The sequence below is a fragment of the Chelonia mydas genome, chromosome 11 (genome assembly GCF_015237465.2).
Source record: "Chelonia mydas isolate rCheMyd1 chromosome 11, rCheMyd1.pri.v2, whole genome shotgun sequence".
Classification (NCBI taxonomy): domain Eukaryota; kingdom Metazoa; phylum Chordata; order Testudines; family Cheloniidae; genus Chelonia; species Chelonia mydas.
In genome coordinates this window covers 77235877-77250988 of record NC_051251.2, presented here as the reverse complement: position 1 = coordinate 77250988, position 15112 = coordinate 77235877, and the positions used below count along the sequence as shown (strand labels likewise).

Sequence of the window (15112 nt, the reverse complement as noted above, 5' to 3'; positions counted from 1 at the left end):
CTAGATCATTTTCTTCTCAGTTATCAGTGACATGGGAAAAGGTTAAGTCATTTTTGACAGTGTGCCACTCCCCCTCCCCTTTTGCCCCCTCAATCTTTCCTAAATAGGTTATACCCATTGATTTTAACATTCCAGTCATGGGAATCATCCCACCGAGTCTCAGTAACACCAACTAGATCAAATTTATGCTCATAAATGGGCAATTCTAATTCAAATTCCTCTTGTTACCCAGGCTCCTCACATTGGTGTATAAGCAAATAAGTAATTTTTCCTCTTCATGTCCTTCAGTTTCTTGATTTTGGGTTGAGTGCTCAAACCTTCCCCCTCTTTACTCTGCACTCATTACTCATGTCCCTTCAGTTTATCCTCTCCCGCTGAGTACGGTGCTTCTCAGGGCTGAGGGGCTCAGTGTGCTCCAACCAGAGCTGGAGAGAATGGGGGATAGTTTCTAGGCTGGGTGTTCTTGCACCTGTCCTCCTTGCACACAGCCCCTCCTTCCACAGCCGCATCAGCCTCCTTTAATGACTGTGCACCCAGACTGCACGTGCCATTGGGAAACATTCACTGCAGTGATTTCCAACTATCAGCAGGATCTAAGAGGTCTGTCACTCTGGCACATAAGCATTGCTTGACCAGTTCCCATAGCCAGAGGTGCTGGCATTGTACCAGTATATGATGAACAAGTACAACCAGCGCATATGCAAACTTGTTCCAAGTAGATACATTCACAATGATGATGGCAACACCCAGGAAGGCTTTATACATGGACTCAGTCTCACAAGAACTGCAGATCTGGCAGAGTGCATGGGGAGCCATGTTTGTCTCCCAGAGCATTCCATACAAAGTGACACTGTTTCAAAACTAAGGTTTTCATAACTGCCAGCTAGCCATGACTTGGGTTCTGGGAGTCAAGTTGGGCTCGCTTCTTCCCCTTTGTTGTCATCGGTAAGCAAGGTAATGGAGGACAAATCAGGCTCGGAGATGAAACCCCGCTGTCTCCAAATTACCAGTGATGTTCATGGTTTACACAGACACAACTGATTTGAGCTTAGTGAGCAACTGTGCATCAGCACACGCAGCAGAAGAGAATCCAGCTCACTCTTTCTGAACTGGAAGAGGGAGCTGACCATTCACACTCCCCTGAACTCGGGGGAGGATTTGGAACCCTGAAAACATCACCAGTTGAGACAGAAACTTAACTGACAGTATTTGGGAAACAATTCAGGCTAAGCCAGGAGCTCTGTCATGTCAGTGGAATCCAGCTGACATAGGACGGGGGTGGGGGGAGGGCTTTCTGACAAGTCCTAGGATATTTTTTATTTAAATATCAATTATCAAAATTGATAGAGCTGGTCCAGCTTTCTCTTTTTCTTCCCAACACAGCAACACAAACATTTGCAGCATATATTTTAAGATACTTATTTGCTTTATCATCTCTCAGCAATTAGGCATAGTCAACGCACGTAAAACTCCGGGGTATCTTTTTCAAAGGTCTAGTCTATACTGCAAAGTTAGGTCAGCTTCGCAACATTACTCAGGGCTGTGAAAAATTCCACACCCAGTGAAACGTAGTAAAGCCAACCTAAGCCTTGGTGTAGATACTGCTAGGTCGTTTTCCGTCGATCTAGCTACTGCCTCTCAGAGAGATGGATTCGTAACAGTGAAGGAAGAACCCTTTCTGTTGCTGTAGGAAGTGTTTACACGACAACGGCACAGCTGCAGCACTGCAATTGTGTCACTGTAGCATTTCTAGTGTAGACATGGCAAGTCTTCAATGCAAAGTAAATGCATTAGATATAGAGTAAGAAGCATTTTTGTGTAGTGATAAATGTTGACAATACAATTTAAGCCACTCAAAATTTATTATATACATAGAAAGGTTACATTGGTACGTAGTTGAAAGCATGATCTCAAAAACAGTGCCAAGGTTTCTTGATTCCATTTTACAGTCTTACAACACTAACTGCAAATGCAGAGCAGATCAACCACAGCATTACGAGCGAGCCATTGCTGAGAGCACAAGGCATGTGGACTGGTTAATTTCATTTTAGTCTGTTTCAAAAATAATCCCAAAGGAGCTCCATGGTCTGCAGGAAGAGTTTACCAGCAAGAACAGCCTTCGAGCACACCCTCCCTTTCCTTTTTTTAAAACCCTCATATTCCAGTTTTTATCAGCAGATCTTTAACTTCAAAGATAAACCCAAATTTACTACTGGCATTTTAAGGAGAAATGAAAAGCTTTACTTTAAAAAGAGAGACTGGGAAATATGTGGGGATTTGGGAGCAGGGGGGTGAATGCTTGGGGAGCAGGGAGAATTTTAAATACAAACGTTTAAATAGGCAACTCCTTTCTGATGGGTGGGCAAGAAGGAGAAGCTGCTCGTTGCTAAACCTGTCGGTAACCCTGTTTCAGAATATCTGATCAATCTAAGACTGAAACAATCTGGCTTTCTTACATGAACAAACCCTTCCATTAGAATACTCTCATAAAGCACACTCTCCCATGAGTTCACTGCAGATAATACTTTTATGTTGAAATAAAAACGATGCAACTTTCCAAACAAGAACCTCATGAGAAGCTGAGAAACAGCAGCTGCTAAAGAATTCCTCAATGCCCCTGTGCTACTGAAAAACAAAATCGCATGTGCTCGGTTCTCAGCAGTACACTATTGCACACAAGAGGGAAACAGCTCTTTCAGTACATAGCTGCCAGAAACAACGAAACTTAAGTCACAAAGTCCAGAATCCCCTTGCATGGAGCATTATTCAGAGACAACAGTCCAGGAATCTTATGGATTCTTGAGAACAAGAACAATGCTTCAAATGTTTCTTAAACAGGGAGGAGATATTCGTGGGCAGCTAGGAGGCTCAAAAGGCAACGGAACCGTGAATAAAAAACAAGCACACTAGAACAGAACAATTTCCATAAACGACAAACTGCTCAGCCTGTGACTTCTAGCTATATTCTGTGTTTAGATTAGAGTCGCATTGTTCCCTTCTACCTCAGGATCCTCACTGACTTAGGACTAACCAACCTTACGACATTCTTTTAGTGAAACCAAATTGAGCTGCATGATTCCAGCAGAATGGCTCTTCTTCCTGTACACCCACTGGCAGGATTTTATTGTTCTCGTTTCAGCAAAGACCAAAATCCAATCCCAGGCTAAAGTGTTAACTCTGCCAGCCTGGTGGCCTACAGTTTACTCAGCAGCCTTAGTCTATTACCAAGAGGGAGCCCACCCAAGAGGCTGGCAGGGCAGGGAGGCTGGCAGTCAAAGAAGGGGGCGGGCTGCTTGGTTTCCCTCACAGCTGTGAAGATGAGCAGACACTGAGTGTCTGGATGGCGGTCAGTCTACCCCTCTCTGCTGGGGCAGTCATGGGACGCAAGCGAGGGGAGTTCATAGAAAGGGAACATTAATGTACAGATTGAGCCTGAAGCACTGCTTGTCATGAGGCAACCAGTTCCCCACCTCTGGCACAGGGCAGCTGGTGTGAAGGAATCATGGCGCTGGGGGACCCCAGACAAAACCCAGACGTGGGCTCACAAGAAATGCAGGGCTGGGCAGACGAGGGGCTATGAGCAGACACCCCCTCTGCTGGGCAAGGGACTGGTGCACAAGATCCATCCCTGTCCAGTGTATGTTGCCACGATTCCTCCCCGGAGGAGAGGCATAGTTTCTAGCATAGGCCCCTGCTGTGGGAACATTTATTGTCTGACCCCACATCCTGGACAATCTTTCATCGTGAGGTCTCTTGCTCCACATGCTGGCTTAGTTAAACATGGTTAAACATCCACCATGTCCTGCAGGGCAGAGAGATGAAGCTCACAGGCGATCTCCTCTTCCTTATTAGCTCTAATCAGCCGTTTTAAGCGTTTCAGTCTGTCTGACAGAGAGGTTCCTGTCTCCTTCACCAGATGCCCATGTTCCACGTGACTTCCAGCCTGTCCAGAGGGAAAGATGCACGACTGTCAAAGAATCACTTGTCCGACAGGAACAAGGGAAAGTTAGCCCTGGAGGAATGTGCCTGTTAAATCCCTCTGCTACCTCTGGAGACAGCCTGGCCTCTGAACCAGCAATCTCCTAGTGGTGCAGGCCAAGCACTTCCCTTCCCAGGAGGGTGGGGCATAGCCAGCACTTTCACAACCCATCTCCCACCTTTAACTCGGTGGAGCGGAGTGTTGGCTGGCTGATTCTCTTGCGCCACATCTCAGCTCACGGTTACTATGCACAAGAGTAAAGGGGACAGCAACAATGCGATGGGCTGATCAGAAGGACTCATGTTTAAAATCACATATAAACACAAGGCTAACCCTGTGTTTCTGGGAAATACGCTCACAGCAGCCCACTTATCCAGGACAGCTGGAGCCCATCTCCCAGGCAGGCAGAAATTCTCTCTCTCGAGAAATTCACAGACTTGGAATTCTACCATGAAAACCATCTGTTATTCCCATGGCAAGTTCAGGACATCAATCTGTTTAGCGTTTGCTCAGTGCTCTGCAGAGGTAAAGCTCTAATTTCCTGCCAATACAACCCTCTCTTTTTACCTGTGCATGTGGGGACGTGGGCGTTCCACTCAGTGGATGGATAACCTGAGGCGTACAGACCAGGCTCTGAGGGAGGTAGAGGGGAAGAGACACAGAGCATGGGAGCTGCTCAGAGTCTTCTGCTAACCACTGGTGTAGCTGCTCCTCAAACCTAGAAAGAAACAAGGTCATAGGCACAAGTCAAACGGCAGCTCGGCTTTATACACCTTGTGCTTTTCTGCCCGAAGCATGCACATTCTCTGGGCTGATGTAACCACAGAGGGAAATCAGGTCTGACCGGCAGCCTGAGCACCCCAGGGACAGTGCACAAGTCAGAAGTCCTGGGAGGCCAGCATGGCTCAGGAAAGGGGTAACCGCACCACTTCTCTCTCTACATTGCCAGGGCAGGGACGAGCTGCTCAGTCGCAACGAGCCGAGGCAGTTTCTTCAAGGGAGGTTTAAATCGAACAGATCGCTCCTGAAAATGGCACTATGCAGAAGGAAAATCAATAGCTTGTTGGATTCCAAACGAAATGACCATTTCCCCGAATTAACCAGTGAGACTCGTCCAGGCCTGAGTGCAGTGAGCGAGTTCATTTTTAGCAATCCATACGGTGTTTGATTTGGGATTCTCCGCACGTCTCCATTCGAAGGTTTGCAGTCTAAGTTACAGAGACCCCATTCAATGCAGTCCTGTTGATGAAGTTCAGAGAGAAGTCGCTGACCCCTTAGTTTACAGACAGTGATGGAAATACTGATGGAGAAAAAGGAGAGAACTTCCCCTTAAAATGATCCAGGAGGCAGAGATGAAAGCAGAGCTAACAGCACAAGGAGGGTGGTGTAGCAGGGCAGTTGCCCCGCTCCTGTGAAAGGCTAGGCTGACTGGGGAAGCAGCCACAGCTGGGGCCACACCCCAATCAGGCCACAGCTGGCCCTATAAAAGGGCTGTGAGTAGGGTGACCAGATGTCTCGATTTTATAGGGACAGTCCCGTTTTTTGGGTCTTTTTCTTAAATAGGCTCCTATTACTCCCTACCCCCATCCCGATTTTTCACATTTGCTGTCTGGTCAACCTAGCTGTGAGCCAGGAGCTGAGTCAGTCTCTCTCGAGCTCTGGAGAGAGAAGAACCTAGCTGCCTGCGAGAGAAGGGTACCTGAGGCAGAGCAGTGCTGGGGAAAGGCAAGGGGAGCTGGGGAGCTCCAGCCTGGTAACTCCCAGGCTGCAGGCCTTGTGCAAGGCCTAAAGAAGGTACTGGGGCTGCCGAGGTACAGCCCGGGATTAGGAAGAGGCAGCTGGTCCAAACCCCCCTTGCCAGTGATGAGAGGCCATTACAGACTGCAGTCTGCCCCAGTGAGCAGGGGCTAGATGATGACTGGCAGTAGCCACTGAGGCAAGATGGAGTTTAGAGGGTTGGGGATTCCCCTGGGAGGGGAGACCCAGACTGTGGGTTACTGCTGGGGCAGAACCCCGAAGTAAGAGGCACCGGGGTCCGGGAGGGACTCGGGGGCCAGCGGCAGGTGAGCCACCGGCAGGCAGAGGGCACTCCGGGCTGGAATCGAGCTGATTCCCAGGATAACCAGCAGGAGGTGCCACGCCGGTGAGTCATCGCATCGCTACAGGTGGGTTCTGCTTGTAATCAATCATTCCATCCATCATGTTCTGAACTCACAGTGTGGCTCAATTCAAGCAAAGCGCACTGCAGAGAAAGCTGCAAGGAAAAAATCCCCTGTAAAACGGCTAATCTGAAAATCACCCCCCTTCTTCCCACTCACCCTGAGAAAAGGCATCAATCCAATCAGTACTCCAACAGCCGAGCAGGGGTAGACAGCACACCCCAGAGACACTGACTGTCCACGCCAGCATAGGTAGATAAGAGGGGAAGGGTGCTAGATCTGATGCTAGAACAGATGCTCATACACCAGCTTTGATACCAATAGATCCTAAACTGCATACAGTAACACCTCACTTGGCAAACCTTAGCAAATGACACACGGCAACCATCAGTTTAGCTGGGTAGAGTCACTCCGGAAGAACAAAAAAGCAGTGCTCAGAATCAGGATTAGCAATGCCCCTGGAGGAATCCACATTCTTGGGGTTTTACTTAGCCATCAGATCAGAGTTCAAGTTATTGGCTTCCTCAAAGCAATGAAAGATGCCAAACCCTGGGAACTTTTAGAGAAATGGATCCCTTCAGTTAAGCAAGGGAAACAGCCCAATGTACTATCTAACCTGTTCCAGGATCCTGCACAGAAAAGGTCAGTGAGAGAGAACAGGGACATACATTCACCTTCTCCTGATCTCACAGACAAGGAACTGCACATGGCAAGGTGAAGTGACAGGGGCAATGTACAGAGCACTCTGCCTTTACCCTAGAAATCCCTTCCAACTGACTGACGTGCAGCATGGAGCGCTCCCACCGGTCAAACAACCCTTCCCTGTGTCTGGCACCGCGGCGCTAGTGCTTCACCCACTAAGACAAGACACGTCCTTGTGGAGGGCCTTGCTTTGGGATCCAGCCTCAGATGTCAAACTGTTCCCATAGCTACAGAGGAGGGCTGGAAGAACAGCTGAAGGCCTGGCCTGATGACTGGCAGAACGGCATGCAATAGCATGAGGGCTCGTGCTGAGATCTGGTTGGTAGGATCACACCTTTCAAAGAATCCTGGGTTAAGCTTTGTGATTTCGCTCCTGGTACCCTGCGGGCTCATGGAAATTCCGGCTCTTCCGTTGCACTCAGCCTCGCTATAGTACTGATGGTCTGACTGTTGGCGGCAGCCATTGGCTGGATCTCAAACCCCACAGTGCCCACGTTATGATGTTTCTGAACCCCAGGAACGGCCCTAGCTGTTTTGCTGGCCAGGGCAGAAAACATTTTTGGCACCCACCTCCCAGGCAGCTGAAGGGAAAAAACAGCTGAGCACCCGCAAGGAATGGGTGCCCATGGTCTGCTTGCCTGCCCCCTAGAACCAGCCCTGTTTCTGATAGCCGAGGAGAGGAGTGGGAGAGGGAAGGAGGACACAGCAACTTTATGCAAAGGAGAGATTGTCAGCAATAATCTGGGTTCCTCCATGAAACCACTAAACCTCAGCTCCATACAACAGAGAAGCCAGAACTCTGTTCATGAACCCCAGCACCCTGCAAAGCCATCAATGAGTCTGCTAGGAAAAGGGTCTGTGCAGCTGTTCCTGTCACTTACCTCCTGTGCTCTCTCTTCTCCAGCTCCAGATTAGCAGCCAGGCGCTCTGGGAGGCGCTCCTGGGCCGAAGCCACGTGTGTTAGATCTGCTGCACTGGGAATCCTCGTTTCTTGATCCCCCAGCCCGACGACATGCTCAGTTCGAGGCGGCAAAATGGGATAATGTTTTGCAAATGACTGAGGAGAGCATATCCTTGACCTGGAAAAGGAAAGTATTTTAGAGGGAGGGAGGAAAGCCAAAGCCAGTATGCTCCTGGCTGCCTGGAATTCAGAAATAGCAGAACTAAGGAAATAATCACATTCGCTGGGGATGAAATCCCCCTGTAAGGAGGGTTCAGCACGAGGCCTCTGCATCACCTACATGCCACTTAGGCCCTGAAAATAAAGTGTACCTGGGAATTGAGTGGGGCACGGAGTTTCTGGGCCCCAACACAGGAGTGGGTTTCATTTAAGGAAAGATACCCCTGAGGCAGCACATGCTACTTGGACGCTAAGGCCATGTCTACACTACAAACGTATGTTAGAATCATAGAATATCAGGGTTGGAAGGGACCTCAGGAGGTCATCTAGTCCCACCCCCTGCTCAAAGCAGGACCAATCCCCAACTAAATCATCCCAGCCAGGGCTTTGTCAAGCCTGACCTTAAAAATATCTAAGGAAGGAGACTGTTGACTCAAGTTACGTCGGCATACAGCCACCATGGTTAATACAGCGCTAGTGTGGGTGCAAACTTGGCGCCATCTGTCAACGGCGCACGTACTTGTCAGGAGTGCTTGTGTTGATGCAGACTGCAGGGCACCATGGGTAGGTACCTCAGTGTGCAACTCACCACCGTTCAGTGCACTGTCTTTGGGGAAGTTTTGGCAATGCATGGTGGGGCCACGCAGGGGTCTGCTTCCCAGTTTGCAACGGTCTCTGTTCCGTAATATTATCCATTTCCCATAATTTTTACACCTTTTTTCAAAATGCCACAAACCCGTGTGGCCTCTCTCACTGTCTGTCATCTCTGACAGACGCATGGAGCCCACACAGCTCTGCACTACTGTCATGAGCATCGCGAGCACAGGACGCACGATCCCGGAGCATTTGCAGAGCCGCAAGAACCATCGAACCAGTGGAGAACATGACAGTTCCTTGGAGGACAGATGGCTGTGGGACATAGCGCAAACCAATTCAAGGCTGTTGGTGGCGTTCATGGAGCCACTTCACCTGCATCAGGCTCACCCATGCTCGACTGGCTGGACTCAGTGGAGTCAAAAACAGATCCTGGCTCACTGCACGGCTGGATCCTCTGGTCGCCTGTCCTGTACACTCCTCCTCTTCCTTACCAACCACCACCTCCTCCTCGCTGTTCACTGCAGGGGCCTATGACTTGGGCTCCTCGGAAGTATCCACGATGCTGTGAGGTGACGGTGGCTGGGTCTCTGCCAAGTATGACGTGCAGCTCTTTGTAAAAGTGGCAGGTCTGCAGCTCCACACCGGATCGAATGTTGACCTCCTTGGCCTTCAGGTAGGCCTGCTGCAGCTTCTTGGCTTTCTCACGGCACTCCTGCTGGTCCCTGTCATACCCCTTCTCCTGCATCCCCAAAGCAATCTGCTTGTAGATGTCAACGTTTCTTCACCTGGTTCAGAGCTGGGTCAGCACAGCCTCTTCTCCTGACAGGCGCAGGAGAGCCAATATCTCCTGACTACTCCAGGCAGGAGCGAGTCTGGAGCATGTAGCCAGCATGGTCAGCTGGTCAGTTGAACTCAACAATGGAGGGCTATTCATTGTGCTCGCTAAGCCAGACAATCAGCAAAAGGAATTTCAAAAATCGGCGGGGCTTTAAATGGTGTCGGGGAAGGGGAGGTTCCAGTCTCCGTGACCCCTGGTCAGTGGAGTTCACAATGGTGACCAGAGCAGTCAGTGTGGCGCATTGTGGGATAGCTGCTGGAGGACAGTTAAGATTGATGTAAGTAACAGCGTCTGCACTCACCCTGTGTTGACTAAAGTACATTGACCGTGCCTCTATGCCGCTCAGGGAGGTGGTGTGACTCTGTCAGCGTAATGGGGTGCTTACATTGGTGGGAGACAAATTTAAGCATAGACACACGCACAACTGCCATACATTGATCTAACTTTGTAGTGTAGACCACACACCTGAGGGCAGCCAGCGCTCTGACGAGAAACACTAGCCACTGGCCTTCATCCTATGCCTTCTGGAGACAGCAAGACAGTGGTGAGTAGGTTGCTAGGGGCTCGCTCCTCTAGAGGGATACTACCCGCCCCAGACACCAGCTCTGTGCCCCTGACACACTTGCTCCTACAGGCAGCTCCTCTGGCTCTTTGCTTACCAAAGGGCCCTTTCCCACTCCATCCTGCAAGCCAGGGACAGAGCCTCCTCTGGAGCGCAACTGCTGGGAAATACAGTTACAATAAGGGATGTGAATAAAAAGCAGCTTTTGATCCAGGCTGACAAACAGCACAATGGGACCCTGCCTTCCAACATTTCATTAAAGGCATTCACTCTTCTGAATAGGCCAAAGAGCCCTGGTGCTGCAAGACACAACTTGTAATTAATTTTGATGGAGAAGGCAGCACGGACGGTTCCTTTAAGCCCAGCACAGCCTGTAACAGACATGTAACAGACACTGACACTGGACAGAATGGTGACATACCATTAGCACGCGATCAAGGCTTTTACCATCGTGGTATAGGAGGTCACCAGACCCCCAATTAACATTCTCTTCCTCCATATTTTGTGCAGCCAGAAGCAAATCATTTCATGTTTAGTAAGAGTTAAAATGCTTTCATCTATTTCATCGTAAGACATGAGAGAAGCTTTGGAAAACCCTAACAAGTCTGCACTGTGATCTCTGGATAGGGCTGTAATATAGTGTGTCTCTCCAAAGAAAGTATCCCTTTTTCATTATAGAAATATGAAGAGCATTGGGAAAATAAAAAACCCACCCTATGCAATCATGAAGACGCTGTGCAATTTCCCAGTGTGCACAGTGCCTACTCAACTAGTGACGTCAGTGCAATTTATGAAGATATAGTCATGCTATTTATCATGACAAATTTAAAAAATCATCTTGCCTTGTGTCCCCCTTCTGGATCTCCTTCTGCGTTTGCAGTCTGGCCCGCTCCCATGAAAAAGGAAGAGTGAAGGTTTTTAAATGTTCCTCAAAGAAATAGACATATATCTGGCCATCTTCACTCACTGCTTCTACACACAAACAAACATGAAAAATCTAGTCAGGATCAATACAGGCTTTCAGCTTCAAGAGAAATACAACATTAAAACATAGCTCATGGAAATTGTGCCTTACGTTTTGAAGATTTCAAGGAATTAGATCTGTTGAATAGACAGAACTTGCAGTAGTGTGCCTTTTGGGCCTGATTCAATATCCAGGAAATTCCAGATCGGATTGTTGGGGATTACTGTAAAATATTGCTTTATCTTCACTTTTAACACCCCAGTGCACCCAACCCCACAATGTGCCAGGCATGAACGCTCAGTTCAGCCACAGATATTTTTACACTGAAATGAAGACTGGTGTTTCTCATGCAGAAAACATCTTTTACATTGAATCCATCTGCAATTTCTCTGGAAGGAGTTCGGCCCAAGGAGATTTGGGCCTCAATTCCTCTCACCAGTAATGCTTATTCACAGCAGCAGGTTTTACTGGTTTATCTAAAACTAACAAGTCGACAGAGTTTACCCACCTGCTTTAAACCTTCAGCTGAGATGTGTCGGTCGAGTACTCTCAGACACCCTGAAAAGTAATCATCAGCCCTCTCAAGCCTGCTCTATTTGCAACAGTCTGCACATCTTTCAGGGAGGATATTTACATCTAGGCACCACAGTACACCCATGAGTTCAGTCTTTCTGCATTTAGCTTAACACTACTGAACAACCATCCACATTTTGTCCTTATTTCTGTTTGCTGGAATATGGCAAAACGGTGATACTACTAATTCTAAGGGTGGGCTAATATTATTAATTCTCAGAGCACATCCTCAATGCCTGAACCCAGGAGTCAGAATTCAGGGACGCATGATAGATGAATGGTCACTGGCAACATGTCTGAGCAAGAGCTGAACAATGTCACTGGGCAAAACAATGCCTGGCAATTTCAACGTTGGGGCCAAATTCTGCCCCCAGATAGGTGCATGAAGCCTCTAGTAATTTGAATGGATCTAAGTGTATGAGGCCAACACTGGCTTATAAATTAATCGGATTTGCACTAGACTGGAGAGGTTCTGAACATATTCTTCCATGCAAGCATGAGGAGCAATGCTGGGCAGAGTTCTAGCTTGCCATGGGCTCAGGAAGAGAAAGTCCCATGGCTGGCCAACGGATGTGCAGCAAATGCAAATGCACCCACAGTCATCCCACTGCTAAGAGCAGCGGGAATGATGGGGAGTCAGCCCTCCCAGAGAACATGCCATGCTAATGCTATACACTGCCTCTGGAGACCATGGGGATGGGCCCGCAAGCTATGCTGTGTTAAATGTAACAGAACAAGAGAGCAGTATGTAACGAAGCACAGACCAGCCCACCCCAGAACACTGAATACCTGGTATGACAGGCAGCCGGGGGGGTTTCCAGTCTCTCAGTTTATGATCAATGCACAGCACAAAGATCTCGTCCCAGGGGATTTCGTCAACAGCAGGTCCATCATCTCCTGAGCTGGCAAACAGCCTGCCCCGCCATTTGCAATAGGTTCTGCTCAGCAGGTTCTCCACTTGAGACTGGAGTATCGGCAGGGTCTGGGGAGAGCTGGCGATCTGGGACACGTACTGGAAAATCATGGAGCAGACAGGACGCCAGGGAGCTGGACAAAAACAGCATATGCAACTGGTTAGCATAATCTCCACTGAGTAACTGTTTGCACTGGGTACTACAGTCAGGGAGGAGCAGCAATGGCCAGTCCACCGCGCTGCGGGGAAGGCTTCCCCAAACTCAGCTCTGCTGATACACCTCAGTCTGAACCCGCTGCAATCTCCTCCCTCCAGGGCTGGGCCTACTCTGAGCAAAGATCAGGATCATGCTAATGTGCATAATGCAGGAGACACATGCACTCAGGCTACAGAACAATCATGAGATTTATGGCTAGATTTTGATACAAAAAGACTGAAACACACTTTAAATGTAAGGGGAGAGACATTTGCTGGCAAAGGGACAGACTTTGTACCCTGACACTAAAACATCTTGAGATGCAGCTTTCTGCCCAGTGCAAACTACATACCCCCTTGAGGAGGAAGGTCCATGTGCGGGATCTGGAAGGACAGCACGGCCTTCCTCAGCCAGCCCAGGTGATCCAGTGTGTTCCAATGGAGGTGAGGAAGCAGCTGACTGCCGCCAGGCTCCACGAACTCAGTGACAGGCCAGGACTGGTCACAGAGCTGTTCTGAGGAAACCACCCCAGACAGGAACTGCAGGACGCTGTTGTACAGCTCAATGATAGCGCTGGGCTCTTGGGAGGGCAGGCCGGCCAAGCGCCTCTGCCTCTGGTCATGGTAGAAGCGCCCGCTGAACTCACGGCTAAGCCCATCCTCGATGAATTGCTGGAGGGTCTGGCAGCCAAGCTCTGGGGAGCTGGGGCACTGGGAAAGCAGCCATCGCACTGCCTCGGAGAGCTATGGCACAGACATTGACAGAACAAACCAGTCAGCCAGGCCGCTTTAGAAGCTCTGCTCAATATTAACTAGTGACACTACGGACTCAATCCTGCAGCCCCATTGGCTTCATAGTCCATGGTACAATGCAAACAAATCCCACAGCAACAACTGTGACATTCACAGCAGCAATTGCTAAATTTTGCGGCACCATTAATTTACTCTACCTCCATGAAACAACCTTAATTCCCACCCCACACAAGCACATCATGGTCAGAGCTGAAAACAGATGCTGGCACAGAATCCATTGATAACTGTTCCCAACTGATGATTTCCAGATTGGGGTTTGGCATTCTGCTTTCCAGGCACCATGGCTCCACTCCCTGAGCCTCGGCCCTGGTGACCGGATTAGTCTGCAGTTCCCCACACAGGAAGAAGCTCTCTGATAGCAAAGGGCTCTGGAAGACAAAAGCATTATGAGACCCAGTGGCTGAAAGTTGAACTCAGCCAAGGTGACAATGGAAATAAAGGTGCAGATGTAAAGAAAAGATAATTTAGCCACTGGGACAGATCAGCACTTGGCAGCACGTCAGTCTCATAATCTGAAGGTCCTGAGTTCAAGCCTCAGAGAGGGCAATTGTTTTAGGGGGGAGGGATAGCTCAGTGGTTTGAGCACTGGCCTGCTAAACCCAGGGTTCAATCCTTGAGGGGGCCCTTTAGGGATCTGGGGCAAAAACTGGGGATTGAGCAGGGGCTTGGACTAGATGATCTCCTGAGGTCCCTTCCAACCCTGATATTCTATGATTCTATGATCAAAGTTTGTGGCAGATTCTCTGTCACTTGGAGTCTTTAAATCCAGAAGGAGTGTCTTTCCTAAAGACAGACTCTATCTTAACCTAAGCTCCTGGGCTTCATACAGGAACCACTGGGTGGCTTCCTCTGGCTTGTGTTACAGAGAAGGATAGACTAGATGTCCTAACGGTCCTTCTAGACTCAGAGTGTATTATTCTGTGTAAAATGCAGACTGGAAGAACAGGAAATGTACTGGGTACATTCTGACCCCTTTAGGCTCTGTTATGGAAGTGGCCAGACAAGGACCTAACACCACACTAGTTCCCCTTCCTCTGTGTGGGGGCAAGGACCAAAGCACCCCTCCCATTTAATGTAGAGGGTACTGGGAGGTGAACAGAGTATGCAGAACAACCAGCTGAGTACAACCTGCACAGGGCCCTTTCCAGCTCAGGACCCAAGTCCTAAGGAACACTGACACTTTCCGAGTACACACAAGGTCGTTACAAGGAGGAGGGAGAAGAATTGTTCTCCTGAACCTCTGAGGACAGGACAAGAAGGAAGGGGCTTAAATTGCAGCAAGGGCAGTTTAGGTTGGACATTAGGAAAAACTTCCTAACTGTCAGGGTGGTTAAGCACTGGAATAAATTGCCCAGGGAGGTTGTGGAATCTCCATCATTGGAGGTTTTAAAGAGCACGTTAGATAAACACCAGTTAGGGATGGTCCAGATTATAGTTAGTCCTGCCATGAGGGCAGGGTCTAGACAGGATGACCTCTCAAAGTCCTTTCCACTCCTACAATTCTATGATACAAAGGTTTGCCCGTAATCCACCATAACATTGTTTGGTTAAACAGCAGACACACCCCCGTTAGCCAATATAAGGTGGAGACAGCTGTGGATTATATTATCCTGCCACTGAAGACCATAGTGCTAAAGCTCAAATACTAAACAGGGCAGACACCAGTTTTGTGCAATTAATTGTGTGGGTCTCCAGAC

General features: G+C 48.9%; 1 protein-coding gene across 5 annotated transcripts in view; it reads right to left on the bottom strand.

The window, feature by feature from the left end:
* Positions 1-1843: 1843 nt before the first annotated feature.
* Positions 1844-15112, bottom strand: part of LOC102946434 (minichromosome maintenance complex component 3 associated protein) — a 78257-nt gene continuing 64988 nt past the window's right edge. For 3 of the 5 annotated variants that reach the window (XM_043525009.1, XM_037913116.2, XM_037913117.2), the window contains exons 24-29: positions 12956-13346; positions 12284-12541; positions 10800-10929; positions 7722-7919; positions 4547-4697; positions 1844-3943 (exon numbers count right to left, since the gene is read on the bottom strand). In XM_043525009.1, the coding sequence (XP_043380944.1) occupies positions 3785-3943; positions 4547-4697; positions 7722-7919; positions 10800-10929; positions 12284-12541; positions 12956-13346 (1287 nt within the window). In that variant the 3' untranslated portion in view covers positions 1844-3784. The other 2 variants (XM_043525010.1, XM_037913118.2) reach the window with 2 other exon arrangements.